This window comes from Phyllobates terribilis, unplaced genomic scaffold (assembly GCF_046119375.1).
Source record: "Phyllobates terribilis strain yellow unplaced genomic scaffold, ASM4611937v1 Scaffold_17__1_contigs__length_24005725, whole genome shotgun sequence".
NCBI classification, from domain to species: Eukaryota; Metazoa; Chordata; class Amphibia; order Anura; family Dendrobatidae; genus Phyllobates; species Phyllobates terribilis.
Window position 1 is genome coordinate 2,945,068 of NW_027362777.1, and position 17,089 is coordinate 2,962,156.

At 41.2% G+C, this 17,089-nt stretch overlaps 1 protein-coding gene across 2 annotated transcripts; it reads right to left on the reverse strand.

Annotated features, from left to right (window-relative positions):
• Nucleotides 1-310: 310 nt before the first annotated feature.
• LOC141176033 (uncharacterized) lies at nucleotides 311-16,865 on the reverse strand. Of its 2 annotated transcripts, XM_073660007.1 has the most exons (8): nucleotides 16,801-16,865; nucleotides 11,049-11,149; nucleotides 10,517-10,666; nucleotides 10,208-10,387; nucleotides 10,001-10,124; nucleotides 9,820-9,917; nucleotides 9,532-9,622; nucleotides 311-1,522 (listed from the first exon to the last, which is right to left on the reverse strand). In XM_073660007.1, exons 3-8 carry the CDS (start codon nucleotides 10,592-10,594, stop codon nucleotides 606-608), a joined length of 1,488 nt encoding a protein of 495 aa, XP_073516108.1. In that variant the 5' UTR covers nucleotides 10,595-10,666; nucleotides 11,049-11,149; nucleotides 16,801-16,865; the 3' UTR covers nucleotides 311-605. The 2 variants fall into 2 exon arrangements, with proteins under 2 accessions (XP_073516108.1, XP_073516109.1); XM_073660008.1 differs by lacking the exon at nucleotides 16,801-16,865 and having other exon boundaries at nucleotides 11,049-11,195.
• Between the last annotated feature and the right edge of the window lie 224 nt (nucleotides 16,866-17,089).

A 17,089-nucleotide genomic window follows, 5' to 3' on the forward strand; every position in this document is an offset into this window, starting at 1 on the left:
GAAAATATGTAAAACAATGTTACATGATCTGAAAGATCCTTGAGCTAGTCGGGTGGAAGGTCCTTCAGCTGCTCACTCAGGACAGGCAACCTCTGATGGTCCCGGTTCCTTCCTTTCCTGCACTGCACCAATCAGTTACATAAGTGTGGGGCTAGAGGAGAGAGAGCAGTTCTCTCAGTGATCAGAAAGGGCAGTGTTTCAGCGTTCTCCTCTGTCACAGGAAGCTGCCTCCAGTCTATAACACCCAATCACTTATTAGCAAGATTTGTTTCTTGCTAAAAATGTATCTTATAGGCCACGGGATCTGAGTATTAGTGTTTTTATTTAATCAAGGCAAACATGAGGAATGACAAGGGGTTGTGGTAGTAGTGGACAACCCCTTTAAGAAGATACAATTTTCAGTTAAAACATTCCAACATTCTGAACATTAAAAAATATTCTCCCCTGTGTGACTTCTCTGAAGTTTATTAAGAATTGTTTCCCCAAGTAAAAAATTTCTCAAATTAAGAAAATAAAAATGGTTTTTACCCTGTGTGACGTCTCTGGTGACTAAGAAGAGATTTATTCACAAAACATTTTCCACATTCTGAACTGGAGAAAGACTTTTACCCTGTGTGAGTTCTCTGGTGCCTAACAAAACTAGATTTCTGTGTAAAAGATTTCCCACATTCTGAGCATGAAAAAGGCTTCTCCCCTGTGTGAGTTCTCTGATGATGAATAAGACATAATTTCTCTGTAAAACATTTCCCACATTCTGAACATGAAAAACGCTTCTCCCCTGTGTCAGTTCTCTGATGTCTGGTAAGACTTGGTTTCTCTGTAAAACATTTCCCACATTCTGAACATGAAAAAGGCTTCTCCCCTGTGTGAATTCTCTGATGTTTGATCAGACTTGATTTATCTACAAAGCATTTCCCACATTCTGAACATGAAAAACTCTTCTCCCCTGTGTGAATTTTCTGATGGCCAAGAAGATGCGCTTTCTGGTTAAAACATTTCCCACATTCGGAACATGAAAACGGCTTCTCCCCTGTGTGAGTTCTCTGGTGAGTAACAAGATATGAATTCCAAACAAAACATTTACCACATTCTGAACATGAAAATGGCTTTTCCCCTTTGTGAGTTCTCTGGTGACTAACAAGGTCTGATTTCTCTTTAAAACATTTCTCACACTTGGAACAAGAAAATCTATTCTCCGCTGTCTGAAATTGTTGATGTTTTAGAAAAGACTTTTGGAGGGGAAAACTATTTCCATATTTTGAACGTGAAAATGGCTTCTTTGTTTTAGGAGCAGTTCGTTTTTTAATGCTTATTTTGTGACTTTGATTTTCCTTAGTAGTCGGTAATGAATCAGAAGACAGGACCTGTTTCAAAAGATCAGATGACAGATCTTTGCTGTGAAGGGATGATGGTAAATCTGGAGTAATGGCATTCACTTCAATTGTATCCTGTGGGATCTCAAGATCATCCGATTTGAAAATTGAAGATGTCAGCTGTCCCTCTGATCTCCTGGTACAGTCATCTGCCAAGAATAAAACCAATTATTATTTTTGAATAAAAAAGGCTTAAATTTTATATTTTTGAACATTTCTACTTAAATTATCCATATCCTGTGCTGGGCTGATTGCAAGCACTACAAGTCAAAAAACAACCAGCGAGGCTGCCGAGCGTGAAGAGGCTGGATTGAGCGTCCCAGAGGCTGCAGCTAAGTACAAAGGCGGCAGTAAAGTACATAGTTAAACGCAATAACATAGTTTAACACCAGAGCATAGTTTGGTGTTTTCCTTACTAACCTTCTATTTGTTTTTCTGCTTTTACTTGTATTGTTTATCACCATATAGTATGTGCTCCATGGGCAATGCTACCAGGTGTGTGTCTTGTGAGATGTTTGCATGCTTTGAACAGCCGTTTGAGGGTGAAAAAGTCTGCGCTCGATGTCAACGAGTTACATATTTGGAAGCCCAGATACCGGATCTAAACGTGCAGCTAGCGACACTCAGGAGCATTGCAAACCTGGACAGGAGTTTAGAGCTCACTGAGATTGTGCTGGTTAGGGCCAGTGATATGGAGGCGGGTGGAGGTGGGGAAGACCAGAATAGAGAAGTATGTAGCTGGGTAAATGTTACAAGAAGGGGTAGGGGGAAAAGTGCCAGGGAGCCCAGTCCTGATCTGGCACAACCTAGTAAATATGCCTGTTTGGCTGATATTAGGATTGCTATCCCAGGACTGGGATCACTAAAGCAGGACGCTCCTAGCAACTAGGAAGATGACTGTTGTAGGAAGGAGGGTAATAGGAGTGCAGCAAAGACCAGACAGATGGTGGTAGGAGACTCTATAAATAGGCGGACAGACGGAGTCATCTGCCGCCGAGACCGTGAATGCCGAACAGTGTGTTGTCTGCTGGTTGCTCGGGTTCAACATATAGCGGATCGGATACACAGATTGCTGGGTGGGTTTGGGCAAAACTCAGCAGTCATGGTACACATTGGTACTAATGACAAAGTTAGAGGGAGGTGGAAGGTCCTTAAAAATGATTACGGGGAACTAGGAGAGAAGCTGAAGGCCAGGACCTCCAAGAAATACTGTCGGTGCCACATGCGTCACTAGATAGACAGCGGGAGCTTAGGGAGATAAACAAGTAGCTTAGACATTGGTGCAGGAAAGAAGGGTTTGGGTTCATGGAGACCAAGGCCGACCTTCTCACCAGTCCGGTGACAGGGAGCAGGTGGATGCTGGTTGACTTCAGTAATAATCTCTTTTACAATTAGATTTTTGCCCTAGTTTTTACTCAATATTTATTCCTGTACAAAGGACCTTTTTGAATGAATTAAATTTAATGTAATTGACTCCTGGATGTAATGGAATCATGTTATTTTCAAAAAGAGGTGATGTTTTGATTAAAAATGACTATGAATTATATATAATCATATGAAATAATCATGTTCAAAAGGGGATACTTAAAGGGACTATGAACTATATGTAATCATCAGACTAACCATTCATTAGTTACTAAATATTTTAGTGACATATCTGCACATCCTGTATATGTTAATTCTGATAGATATATATCACTTGCACTTTATATTTATATAATTATATACATATTCCCTTTACTATATCCCATTATGGCTAATAAGTAATACATCATACATACTCCCCTGTATGCGTTACCCCCTGATTCCCTCATTTGAGCTTCATTTTTATCTTATTTGTATTGTTGTATGTTTTTTAATTTGTCTATGCTTGTGCCCTTTTGAATTTTTATTACATTAATTGCTATAAAATAAAAAATATTTTTATATGACTTTTTTGTCCAGTGAATATTGTTTTGTTGGTCTATTGATCTTGTGTTTAGATATTGTGAATTTATTTTCTTGGTAACTCTGAGAAACTCCTTCTGTTTTGTAGGATTTATTCTACTGTAGGGAAGGGCCGCATCTCAATGGGGAGGGAGCAGCTATGCTGGGGGGAAAATGGTCAGACGGATGGAGGAGCTTTTAAACTAGGATCTGGGGGGAGGGAGGGTATGCGTGCTTATAAGGGGATAGATAGACTAGACCAGGGATCTCAAACTCAGCTGGGCATATGGGCCGCACACGGAAAAACATTTAATTTGGGGGTCCGCATTATTTGCATGACAAAGTGACATTTTTAGTGATACCGTTTTATTTTTTATACACCTTTTGAATTGGTCCTCATCTTGCAGACATGGTCTCCCATCCAGGTTCCCCATATTGCAGACATGGTCTCCCATCCAGGTTCCCCATATTGCAGACATGGTCTCCCATCCAGGTCCCCCATATTGCAGACATGGTCTCTCATCCAGGTCCCCCATATTGCAGACGTGATCTCCCATCCAGGTCCCCCATATTGCAGACGTGGTCTCCCATCCAGGTCCCCCATATTGCAGACGTGGTCTCCCATCCAGGTCCCCCATATTGCAGAGGTGGTCCCAATATAGCAGGCATGGTCTCCCATCCAGGTCCCCTTGCAGACATGGTCTCCCATCCAGATCCCCTATATTGCAGACATGGTCCCCCATCCAGGTCCCCCATATTGCAGACATGGTCCCCCATATTGCAGACATGGTCCCCCATATTGCAGACATGGTCCTCCCATCCAGGTCCCCCATATTGCAGACATGGTCCCCCATATTGCAGACATGGTCCTCCCATCCAGGTCCCCCATATTGCAGACATGGTCCCCCATATTGCAGACATGGTCCCCCATCCTGGTCCTTATCTTGCAGACATGTCCCCCATCCAGGTCCCCCCCATACTGCACACAGGGTCCGTCCGTCCCCCATACTGCGCACAGGGTCCGTCCGTCCCCCATACTGCGCACAGGGTCCGTCCGTCCCCCATACTGCGCTAAGGGTCCCCATCCCCCCATACTGCGCTAAGGGTCCCCATCCCCCCATACTGCACTAAGGGTCCCCGTCCCCCCATACTGCGCTCAGGGTCCCCGTCCCCCCATACTGCGCACAGGGTCCCCGTCCCCCCATACTGCGCACAGGGTCTCTGTCCCCCATACTGCGCACAGGGACCCTGTCCCCCCATACTGCGCACAGTGCCCCCCCCCATACTGAGCACAGGTCCCCTGTGCTGTATTTCACATGACAGAGAAAAAAAAAAAAAGATTCTCACCTGTCCTCCGTTCCCTCGGCGTCCTTTCTGCACCTGTGGCCCGCAGGCACAGACCCCGTAATGATCGCGGCTCTCTCCAGCAGCCGCCGACATCAGCGCTGTAATGCAGTGTATTGCCGCGCAGAGACCGGCTCTCTGCACAGCAATACCAGTATCAGCCGCCGGCCTATCAGACGCCAGCAGCTGACATCTGCGTCCCAGCGCAGTAGCGTATGACATGCGCAGATGTCAGCTGCTGGCCTCTGATAGGCCGGCGGCTGATACTGGTATTGCTGTGCAGAGGGCCGGTCTCTGCGCGGCAATACACTGCACTACTGCGCTGATGTCGGCGGCTGCTGGAGAGAGCCATGATCGTTACGGGGTCTATGTGCCTGCGGGCCGCAAGAAGCAGCCGGAGGGGCAACAGTGTTTGAGACCCCTGGACTAGACAGAGAGAGTGGGACAGCAGGGGCAATAGAGCATCTAGGGTGGGGCTAGGATATGCAAGGAATGTAGGGAGCTGAGTAGGAGTAGCAAATGTGCTAATTGTATTAAATGTCTGCTGGCAAATGCAAGAAGTCTTGGAAACAAAATGGCTGAACTGGAGGCTCTTATGTCGGTCATGAAATATGATGTGGTAGGTATTACGGAAACCTGGCTGGAAAAAGCCATGACTGAAGCCATGACTGGGTGACAAACATGGAGGGATTACATTTAGAAAGGATAGGAAAGACAAAAAAGGTGGAGGGATGTGTATTTTCGTAAGATCCAACTTAAAACGTGTTCAATGATAACATTGGGAGAAGCTGCGACAATGTAGAGTCAGTTTGGGTAAATATACATGGGGATGGTCATAATGGAAAGCTGCTAAGAGGAGTTTGTTACAAGCCTCCTAATATAGCTGAACTGGTAGAGGACAAAATGATGGAACAAATTAAAAATGCAGCAAATAATAATAGGGTCCTTATTATGGGGGATTTTAACTATCCAGATTTTCAATGGGACACAGAATCTTCCAGTTGTGCTAAAAGCTACAAATTCTTATCCACAGTTCAGGACAATGACCTCTCTCAGCTGGTAGATGAACCAACCAGGGGAGGTAATCTGCTGGATCTGGTGCTGTCATATAGACCAGATACAATTTCAGATCTAGAGGTCCGGGAGCATTTGGGAAACAGCGACCATAATATGATAAGTTTCAATGTAATATTCAATAAAACATTTCAAAAAGGAAATGCAAAAACCTGAAACTTTAGGAAAGCTGATTTCAACAAATTAAGGGAAGAGCTTAATTGTGTAGACTGGGACCATGTCATGGTAACTGGGGATAGATACCAAACGTAAATGGGGCATGTTTAAGGAAATACTTTGGACTTTGCAAAGGCATTCGATACTGTATCACATAACAGCCTTATACTGAAGCTACAGAAGAAAGGACTTAGATGGGTAAGGAATTGGCTAAATGATAGGAAACAAAGGGTTGTCATAAATGGCACATTCTCTAAATGGGACATAGTCAGCAGTGGGGGGCCGCAGGGATCTGTGCTAGGACCAATTCTCTTTAACCTCTATTAATGACCTGGGGGATGGGATTGTGAGTAAAACGTCAGTTTTTGCTGACGATATCAAACTATGTAGGATATTGAAATCTGATCTTGACATTACGATATTGCAGAACGATCTGGATAAGATGACTGAATGGACAAACACTTGGCAGATGAGGTTTAATGTAGATAAATGTAGTGTAATGCACACAGGATGGAGTAATCCTATGGCTACATATACATTAAATGGGAGTATACTCAGGACTACAGAACAGGAGAAGGATTTGGGTATTCTGGTTACAAGTACTCAATGTCAAGCAGCTGCCGCAAAAGCAAACAACATTTTAGGGTGTATAAAAAGAGAAATAAAATCCTGCGATCCCAACGTGTTACCCCTTTATAAATCACTGGTGAGGCCACATCTGGAATATGGAATCCAGTTTTGGGCTCCACATTTCAAAATGGATATTCAGAAGTTAGAGTCAGTTCAAAGGTGGCAACTAGATTATTACAAGGGATGTAGGCTTCTCATATGATGAGAGGTTGGAAAAGTTGAGCTTGTTTAGCTTAGAAAAACGACGGATCTCACTGACATGTATAAATATATGTGTGGTCAGTACAAAGGTGTAGCACATGACTTATTCCTTCCAAAGACTAAGGACCAGGGGGCAATCATTACTGGTGGAAGAAAGGCGATTCCGGCACCTAAACAGTAAAGGGTTCTTTACAGTCAGAGCAGTCGGACTGTGGAATGCCCTACTACAGGAGGTAGTAATGGCCGACACTATAACAGCTTTCAAAAAAGGGCTGGATGATTTCCTCGCTACAGGTAATATGGTGTCCTAGAGTTAAATTAGACAAAATGTTACACCTATAGTAGTACATTTGATCCAGGGTTCCTGTACTGATCGCCTTTCTCGGGGTCAAGAAGGAATTTTTCCCCATGATGCAAATTGGCTGAATGTATCCTTGGTTTTTTGCCTTCTTCTGGATCAAAAGATTTAGGTACAGGGATTTTAGTAATACAATAACAGTAATACAAAAAATAAAACTAATTAAAAATTATTTATGGTTATTTGTAATTGTAATAGTGCAGTAATAATAAAAATGGTAATCCATTTGTGAGGCCTAGTTCCAGTAAGTTAGTGTAGTGTTGGTATGGGGAGTACAATTGGGGGAGAAAGGTTGAACTTGATGGACCTAGGTCTTTATCCAATCTACGTTACTATGTTACACTATCTGACTTCCAAACAAGAACCCATGTATCTAGCTAATATCTTTCAGTACAAGGGCGCACACTCAGCAGCGTCTGTGTCCTTCAGTAACATGGATAAAATGGCGCTGAGGGAACATGGCCGGTTTTTATATCGAGAGGAAATGTGATTTCAGCAGCCAATTGCAGAAGCCCTTGTATCTGGACACTGTGGATGCTTCCTGCGCTCTGACTGGCTAGCCACGCATTCCTGACTTAAAGTTACCGGCTACAGGACAAAATAAATAAATAAAAAAATTACAAGCGCACCACTGATCTATCACCCCACTCATCTGCCACATCCCCCCGCTCATCATAAACAAGCACTATGCTAGCCAAACTGTTCAAAACGCTGTAGTTGACCCCGCAATCACGTTCCCGCATTTATTCCCCGAACTTTGCCGATTTTTTCCAATTTTAAGAAATTTTGCTTGCATTTCCGATCATGAATCCGAATGTGCCATATTCGTATCAAATTGAGGCTGCGTGCCCACAATGCGTTTTTCAAGCGTTTTTGCTGTGGAAACGCTTGAAAAACGCTTGGTAATACGTGCCCCATGGTCCCCAATGACAATCCGCATGTTCTGTGCCTATGCTGCTTAATTTTCCGCAGGGGATTTTATGTGCGGGAAAATCCGCAGCATCTCCATTATTTTTGCGTTTATGCATGCGGAATTGCCTACTCAATGCATTAGAAAAACGCATGGCAATTCCGCATGTCAAAAACGCGCCAAAAACAAGTGTTAGATTCCGCACGCGTTTTTTCTGGCAAGGAGATGCAGAAATGAAGCGGAAATTTTCCGCTTCGTTTCTGCATTGAGGGCACATAACCTTAGGTTGTAAGATTGGATTTCGAATAAATTCGCTCATCACTACTCACCAAGCTGCTTGCCTATTGTCCTGTAGCCAATCCCAGCCTTGTGCAGGTCTAAAGGTGTCCTTAGACATCTCTTTGGTTTTGGCCATGGGGGAGAGATTGGAGTGTGATTGATTGATTGAGTGTGTGGACAGGTGTCTTTTATACAGGTAACGAGTTCAAACAGGTGCAATTAATACAGGTAATGAGTGCAGAGTAGGAGGGCTTCTTAAAGAAAAACTAACAGGTCTGTGAGAGAACAGAATTCTTGCTGGTTGGTAGGTGATCAAATACTTATTTAATGCAATAAAATACAGTTTAATTATTTAAAAATCATACAATGTGATTTTCTGGATTTTTTTTAAGATTCTGTCTCTCACAGGTGAAGTGTACCTACGATAAACTTGCAAAATCAGCAGTGTATTAAATACTTATTTTCCCCACAGTAGCAGCAGCTATGGACGTCCATCACGATAGCTTCATCCTCATCGCTAATGCTATAATATGAGAAGTTCAGCTAACAGGCTCTAATGATTGGCATTATCTAGGAGACTGTCTATTGTACTATATGATTGCTGAAAAGATTAGGGATAAAGCAAGAGAATCTCTCAATATCCTATAACTGCTGCTATAAGCACAAGATAAGAGAAACTGCCAATGTGTCGGCTTCATGAATTTTAAAGCTTACCACAGTGAATTTATTCACAGTTCTCCTGAATAAATTGTTCTGTTAGATAGAAACGGTAGGAAGATCTATTATCCTGATTAAACAAACATAATTGATATATATTGCAATAATCTTGAGTGACAAACTCTTTACTACTAATATCCTAGCTGACTTTCAGTTCTGGGACCATTGAGTCAATAATTTTTACATTTTGCTACTATATTTCTAGTTTTAATCGTGAAAAAATAAAAGTTAATTTTTACCATTTACTCCAATTGGATTAGTCTGTGAAATTTGGAAATATAAGTTTTGGAGATATATAATAATTTGTCAGAGCAGTGAATGGATTTACAGATCTGGGCAGTTAAAGGTCAGCATCTCCTAATCCCAGGGGGGAGGTGGATCCTCCAGGTTGTAAGTTCTATAGAAAAGGGCTTTCATAATTCACAAAGTCATTTGAACAGTTTTCGGTGGAAGAGAATGTTGTACTTTAATGGAAAAATGGTGATCACACGACCTATAAAGCAGCCACAGCCGGTGACTGAGAAGAATCTGTGACTTTTCTACATTTAGTGGTTACTACTCACCTGGGTGGTCATATGTAGGAATCCCCTCTTTACACCGCTCATCACCCCTTACATATGTCTCTGTAGTATTAATATGGGTCAGATCTTCACCCTGAAACAAATATTGTAAAAGTCACAAACAGATAAGAAGTCACATCTATGATCAGCTCTAATCCTGCCATCTCCTCCGATCTCATTACACAAGTATAAAACATATAATACTGGTGGATAAAACAAGACTGAGCACAAGACCTTCACAGCCGTCTACACATCATAGGGGAGATCTCATGACACCTTCTCTCCATCTACCTGATGATCCTGAGGAACATTGGGATCTTCTTGTTTACAGTCATGTGGAAGAAAAGGACGGGGACATCTCTCTGGTGTTGTCCTCTTACTGGATCGATCTGGAGGAAACACATACAAGGACTGAATTCATTCTTTACATACAGATAATTATAGTCCGTGTGTATTTAGTCCTGTCTATTACCTGGTGATGTGAGGGGCTGGGGAACCTCCATCATGACGTCCTTGTACAGATCTTTGTGTCCTTCTAAATACTCCCACTCCTCCATGGAGAAATAGACGGCGACATCCTGACACCTTATAGGAACCTGACACATATAATGATACCGTCATCCCCCCGATCCCTCCATAGCACTACTGTATAATGTCCCAGCATTCCCAGCAGTGTCACCTCTCCAGTCAGCAGCTCAATCATCTTGTAGGTGAGTTCTAGGATCTTCTGGTCATTGATGTCATCATGTATCAGGGGGTGAGGTGGAGGCCCAGTGATTGGGCTCAGGGGTCTTCCCCATCCCTCAGACACAGGTGCCTGACAGCGCTCACTAGAGGTCTTCTTCACTACTGTATAATCCTGGTAATGGAGAGACACATTAATAAATCTCACTCCAGACATTTCCAGAGTCCTCACCTCTCCAGTTCTGTCCATCTGTTATTCCCATAGATAAGAATGATGTAATGTGACGTCATCAGAATCTCTCACCTCTCCAGTAAGCCGGAAGAGGATCTCTAGAGTGAGGTGTAATATCCTCTCCGCCATCTTGTCTCTGTCCATAACCATCCTTGATGGGTAAATCAGGAAAATTCTCTTATATAGAAGATATTCACTGAGAGGGTCCGATATTGTAGAGACCTGAATGAGAAGAAGATGAGACGATGTAACATTATAAAAATCCTGTGTGATAATACAAATTCTGGAGATAATAAGGGAAACATATGAGGAGATATATTATTTTACAGTATCTAGTTTTCTTCTTTACATCTAGTAATAAAACCTATATATTTTAGACCACAGACCACAAGCAGTTTCTTCCTTGGAGTCTGTAGCTGAATATGTTTCTCATAGACTCATCTTCCATAACGCTAATTCGCGTCTCATTTAAATCTTTATGACAACCCAAAACATCCAAATAACCCTGATCAAAAGTTCACATACCCTGGTGATTTTGGCCTGATAACATGCACAGAATTTGACACAAATGGGTTTGAATGGCAACTAAAGGTAACATCCTCACCTGTAACCTGTGTGCTTGTAATCAGTGTGTGTGCATAAAAGCTGAGTGAGTTTCTGGGATCCAGACAGACTCTTGCATCTTTCATCCAGCCACTGACGTTTCTGGATTGTGAGTGAAAAGAATTGTCAACGGATCTACGAGAAAAGGTAGTTGAACTATATAACACAAGAAAGGGATACAAAAAAAAATAGCCAAGGAATTGATAATGCCAGTCAGCAGCATTCAAACTATGAATAACAAATGGAAAATAAGGGGCTCTGTAAAAACCAAACCATGGTCAGGTAGACCAACAAAAATTTCAGCCACAACTGCCAGGAAAATTGTTTGGGATTCAAAGAAAAACCCACAAATAACATCAGCTGTAATTCATGACTCTATGAAAACTAGCGGGGTGGCTGTTTCAAGATGCACAATAAGGAGGCAATTAAAGAAAAATGGGTGCATGGTCGCCAGAAGAAAGCCATTACTGCGCAAATGCCACAAAGCATCTCGCCTACAATACGCCAAACAGCACAGAGACAAGCCTCAAAACTTCTGGAACAAGGTAATTTGGAGTGATGAGACCAAAATTGAACTTTTTGGCCACAACCATAAACATTACATTTAGATAGAGGTCAACAAGGCCTATGATGAAAGGAACACCATTCCTACTGTAAAGCACGGAGGTGGATCGCTTATGTTTTGGGATTGTGCGAGCTACAAAGGCACAGGAAACTTGGTAAAAGTTGAAGGAAAGATGAATGCAGCACGTTATAAGCAAATACTGGAGGCAAATTTGCACTCATCAGCCCGGAAGCTGCGCATGGGACGTACTTGGACGTTCCAACATGACAAGTGATTTTGATGAGTGATTCTGACAAGTGATTTTGATGAGTGATTCTGACAAGTGATTTTGACGAGTGATTCTGACAAGTGATTTTGACAAATGATTCTGACAAGTGATTTTGACGAGTGATTCTGACAAGTGATTTTGATGAGTGATTCTGACAAGTGATTTTGACGAGTGATTCTGACAAGTGATTTTGACGAGTGATTCTGACAAGTGATTTTGACGAGTGATTCTGACAAGTGATTTTGATGAGTGATTCTAACAAGTGATTTTGATGAGTGATTCTGACAAGTGATTTTGACGAGTGATTCTGACAAGTGATTTTGACAAATGATTCTAACAAGTGATTTTGACGAGTGATTCGGACAAGTGATTTTGATGAGTGATTCTGACAAGTGATTTTGACAAGTGATTCTGACAAGTGATTTTGACGAGTGATTCTGACAAGTGATTTTGATGAGTGATTCTGACAAGTGATTTTGACGAGTGATTCTGACAAGTGATTTTGACGAGTGATTCTGACAAGTGACTTTGACAACTGTAATAATAATAATAAAAAAAAATTAACTGTTCGCTGTTGGGACTTGACCCCAAAATTCTGTGTCCCAAAGCCAGTGCACTAACCACTGAACTATAAATTCAGCTGTAAAAATATAGGAGTTCTATTTGGTTACATTATTTTCAGTGCACACTTGTCTAAAACTCATTGGGACTTATGCACAGACTGAAAGCAAGCCAAATTCAAATGATATTTAATTTTGATGTGTGAGTCTGATGTGTGACTTACTTCAAACTTCAGAATCATAATGACTTTTAGTCATCCTGAGTATTTTCATGGTCGATCTCATAAGACAAGAAAAGGTATCAGTTAGTATCACTTGACTGGATAGCGCAATAGTAAGGCACCAGTCTCTAAAGCTGCAGTGTTAGATTTCAAATCCTGATAGGAATAAGATTTTTTTTTTATTATTATTACTATGGCTATTTCGCACACAAACTACAGGGGTGTTTTACTTTTAATATCTGACACTCAGATTGTCATCCTGATGTGTTAACAGTTTCAGACACGCTGTCTATTTGCATGGTAAATTACATAGCCAAAGTAAATTGGGAGTTTGTAGACAGTTCTTTGGTGGATGGAAATAAAAATTTACAATAAAGACATTTTATCACTAGACCCCTTTAAGAAATTATGCAAATATAAAGTCACTTGGAAATATATATGCAGTAAATTAGTGCCTCCCAATTTAGTTTGGCTATGTAATTTACCATGCAAATAGACAGTGTATAATAGATCTCTCTGTCTGTAATGACTCTATATAATAGATCCCTCTGTGTGTAATGACTCTATATAATAGATCCCTCTGTGTGTAATGACTCTATATAATAGATCCCTCTGTGTGTAATGACTCTATATAATAGATCACTCTGTGTGTAATGACTCTATATAATAGATCCCTCTGTGTGTAATGACTCTATATAATAGATCCCTCTGTGTGTAATGACTCTATATAATAGATCCCTCTGTCTGTAATGACTCTATATAATAGATCCCTCTGTGTGTAATGACTCTATATAATAGATCCCTCTGTGTGTAATGACTCTATATAATAGATCCCTCTGTGTGTAATGACTCTATATAATAGATCCCTCTGTGTGTAATGACTCTATATAATAAATCCCTCTGTGTGTAATGACTCTATATAATAGATCACTCTGTGTGTAATGACTCTATATAATAGATCCCTCTGTGTGTAATGACTCTATATAATAGATCCCTCTGTGTGTAATGACTCTATATAATAGATCCCTGTGTGTAATGACTCTATATAATAGATCCCTCTGTGTTAATTACTCTATATAATAGATCCCTCTGTGTGTAATGACTCTATATAATAGATCCCTGTGTGTAATGACTCTATATAATAGATCCCTCTGTGTTAATTACTCTATATAATAGATCCCTGTGTGTAAAGACTCTATATAATAGATCCCTCTGTGTGTAATGAGGCTCTATAATAGATCCCTCTGTGTGTAATGACTCTATATAATAGATCCCTCTGTGTGTAATGACTCTATATAATAGATCCCTGTGTGTAATGACTTTATATAATAGATCCCTGTGTGTGTAATGACTCTATATAATAGATCCCTCTGTGTGTAATGACTCTATATAATAGATCCCTCTGTGTGTAATGACTCTATATAATAGATCCCTCTGTGTGTAATGACTCTATATAATATATCCCTCTGTGTGTAATGACTCTATATAATAGATCTCTCTGTCTGGAATGCCTCTATATAATAGATCCCTCTGTGTGTAATGACTCTATATAATAGATCCCTCTGTGTGTAATGACTCTATATAATAGACCCCTCGGTGTGTAATGACTCTATATAATAGATCTTTCTGTGTGTAATGAATCTATATAATAGATCCCTCTGTGTGTAATGACTCTATATAATAGATCACTCTGTGTGTAATGACTCTATATAATAAATCCCTCTGTGTGTAATGACTCTATATAATAGATCCCTCTGTGTGTAATGAGGCTCTATAATAGATCCCTCTGTGTGTAATGACTCTATATAATAGATCCCTCTGTGTGTAATGACTCTATATAATAGATCCCTGTGTGTAATGACTTTATATAATAGATCCCTCTGTGTGTAATGACTCTATATAATAGATCCCTCAGTGTGTAATGACTCTATATAATAGATCCCTCTGTGTGTAATGACTCTATATAATAGATCACTCTGTGTGTAATGACTCTATATAATAGATCCCTCTGTGTGTAATGACTCTATATAATAGATCCCTCTGTGTGTAATGACTCTATATAATAGATCCCTCTGTGTTAATTACTCTATATAATAGATCCCTGTGTGTAAAGACTCTATATAATAGATCCCTCTGTGTGTAATGACTCTATATAATAGATCCCTGTGTGTAATGATTCTATATAATAGATCCCTCTGTGTGTAATCACTCTATATAATAGATCCCTCTGTGTGTAATGACTCTATATAATAGATCGCTGTGTGTAATGACTCTATATAATAGACCCCTGTGTGTAATGACTCTATATAATAGATCCCTCTGTGTGTAATGACTCTATATAATAGATCGCTCTGTGTGTAATGACTCTATATAATAGATCCCTCTGTGTGTAATGACTCTATATAATAGATCCCTGTGTGTAATGACTCTATATAATAGATCACTCTGTGTGTAATGACTCTATATAATAGATCCCTCTGTGTGTAATGACTCTATATAATAGACCCCTCTGTGTGTAATGACTCTATATAATAGACCCCTGTGTGTAATGACTCTATATAATAGATCCCTCTGTGTGTAATGACTCTATATAATAGATCACTCTGTATGTAATGACTCTATATAATAGATCCCTCTGCGTGTAATGACTCTATATAATAGATCCCTCTGTGTAATGACTCTATATAATAGATCACTCTGTGTGTAATGACTCTATATAATAGATCCCTCTGTGTAATGACTCTATATAATAGATCCCTCTGTGTGTAATGACTCTATATAATAGATCCCTCTGTGTGTAATGACTCTATATAATAGATCCCTCTGTGTAATGACTCTATATAATAGATCCCTCTGTGTAATGACTCTATATAATAGATCACTCTGTGTGTAATGACTCTATATAATAGATCCCTCTGTGTGTAATGACTCTATATAATAGATCCCTCTGCGTGTAATGACTCTATATAATAGATCCCTCTGTGTAATGACTCTATATAATAGATCACTCTGTGTGTAATGACTCTATATAATAGACCCCTCTGTGTGTAATGACTCTATATAATAGATCCTTCTGCATGTAATGACTCTATATAATAGATCCCTCTGTGTGTAATGACTCTATATAATAGATCACTCTGTGTGTAATGACTCTATATAATATAGGAGTTTCACTTTTTGTATTGAAGAACTGAAATAAACTAACTTTTTGATGATATTCTAATTTAGTGAGAAACACTTGTAGCACTGGTGTGTGCATATGAATAAAGGAAACGGCTGTATACATGTGTATATAAGACTGGTAACATATATATAATGGTGATTGTGTCCTTCTGTCCGAAGCCTGCACTATTTGTTTCCAGAGTCAGCGCATGTGCATGCCGCATTACGGCGCCGCTTTATTGAAGATATTGAGTGTGCGAATTCACAGACACAGTGTCTTCAATACAATGACACCGGAGGGTATTACAGAGCACAAACTTGCCGGGTCCATGTGCCACAATACACGCTGCCGGCCAATCAAGGGCCAGCAGTGACGGTGGCGTGCATGTGACTGGGCGCATCGCAGTGATGTCGTTCACCCCCGTTGCTTGGACACTGAAGTCAGCTACAGTCTTCAGAAGACGACGATGCCCTGCAGGGGAGCGGGGGAGAGGCGAGTAGGATGCGGAGATTGTTCAGGTTGGGAATAGATGGGGACGGTGGTGAGGAGTCAGATGTGTCTGTGCTGTAATCTCCGCAGACGAGTCCTGGCTGGAGAAGTCACAATGTCTTTCTGAGAAAGATGGAAAAGTGAACGACTCCATCAGAAAGAACATCAGCTGTGATTATCTGCAACTGTGCTGTATAGTCTATAAGTCCTGCAGGACCGGTATCTACCACTAGATGTCACCGTATGGCGGGAATAGTGTGGGACTTTGTGGAGATTTTTCTTTCAGTTACAGCGCGGTCATCTCCAGTAATAGGCTGCACCAGCATAGTATGATCAGGGGTTACCAGTAAGGGACCACTCAGATACTGCGCCCCCCGGAGCTGAACACCTAGCTACACCTGTGCAAGTGTTCACACCACACAGAGCCCCCAAAAGAGTCTCCGTGCTGAAGGGGTTAATGCGCCCAGTAATGGTGGTCTCCACATACCTCCACCTGCAGAGCCGCCACCACATATATGGCTGCTCTGTGCGCACAGGAGCTGTGATGAGGTCACAGGAGGGGAGGAGTCAGGGGTCACATGATCAGGGGCCTCAGTGGATGCAGGACTCTGCTGTGCTGGTTGTCATGGTGCTGGATGAGCTGAAGTTTATGTGTGGGGTCAGGAGGGGTTTACAGTGTGGATGTAGCAGAGCCGCGTGTGTACGAGGTGTACGGAGCGGAGCCGCGTGTGTACGAGGTGTACGGAGCAGAGCCGTGTGTGTACGAGGTGTACGGA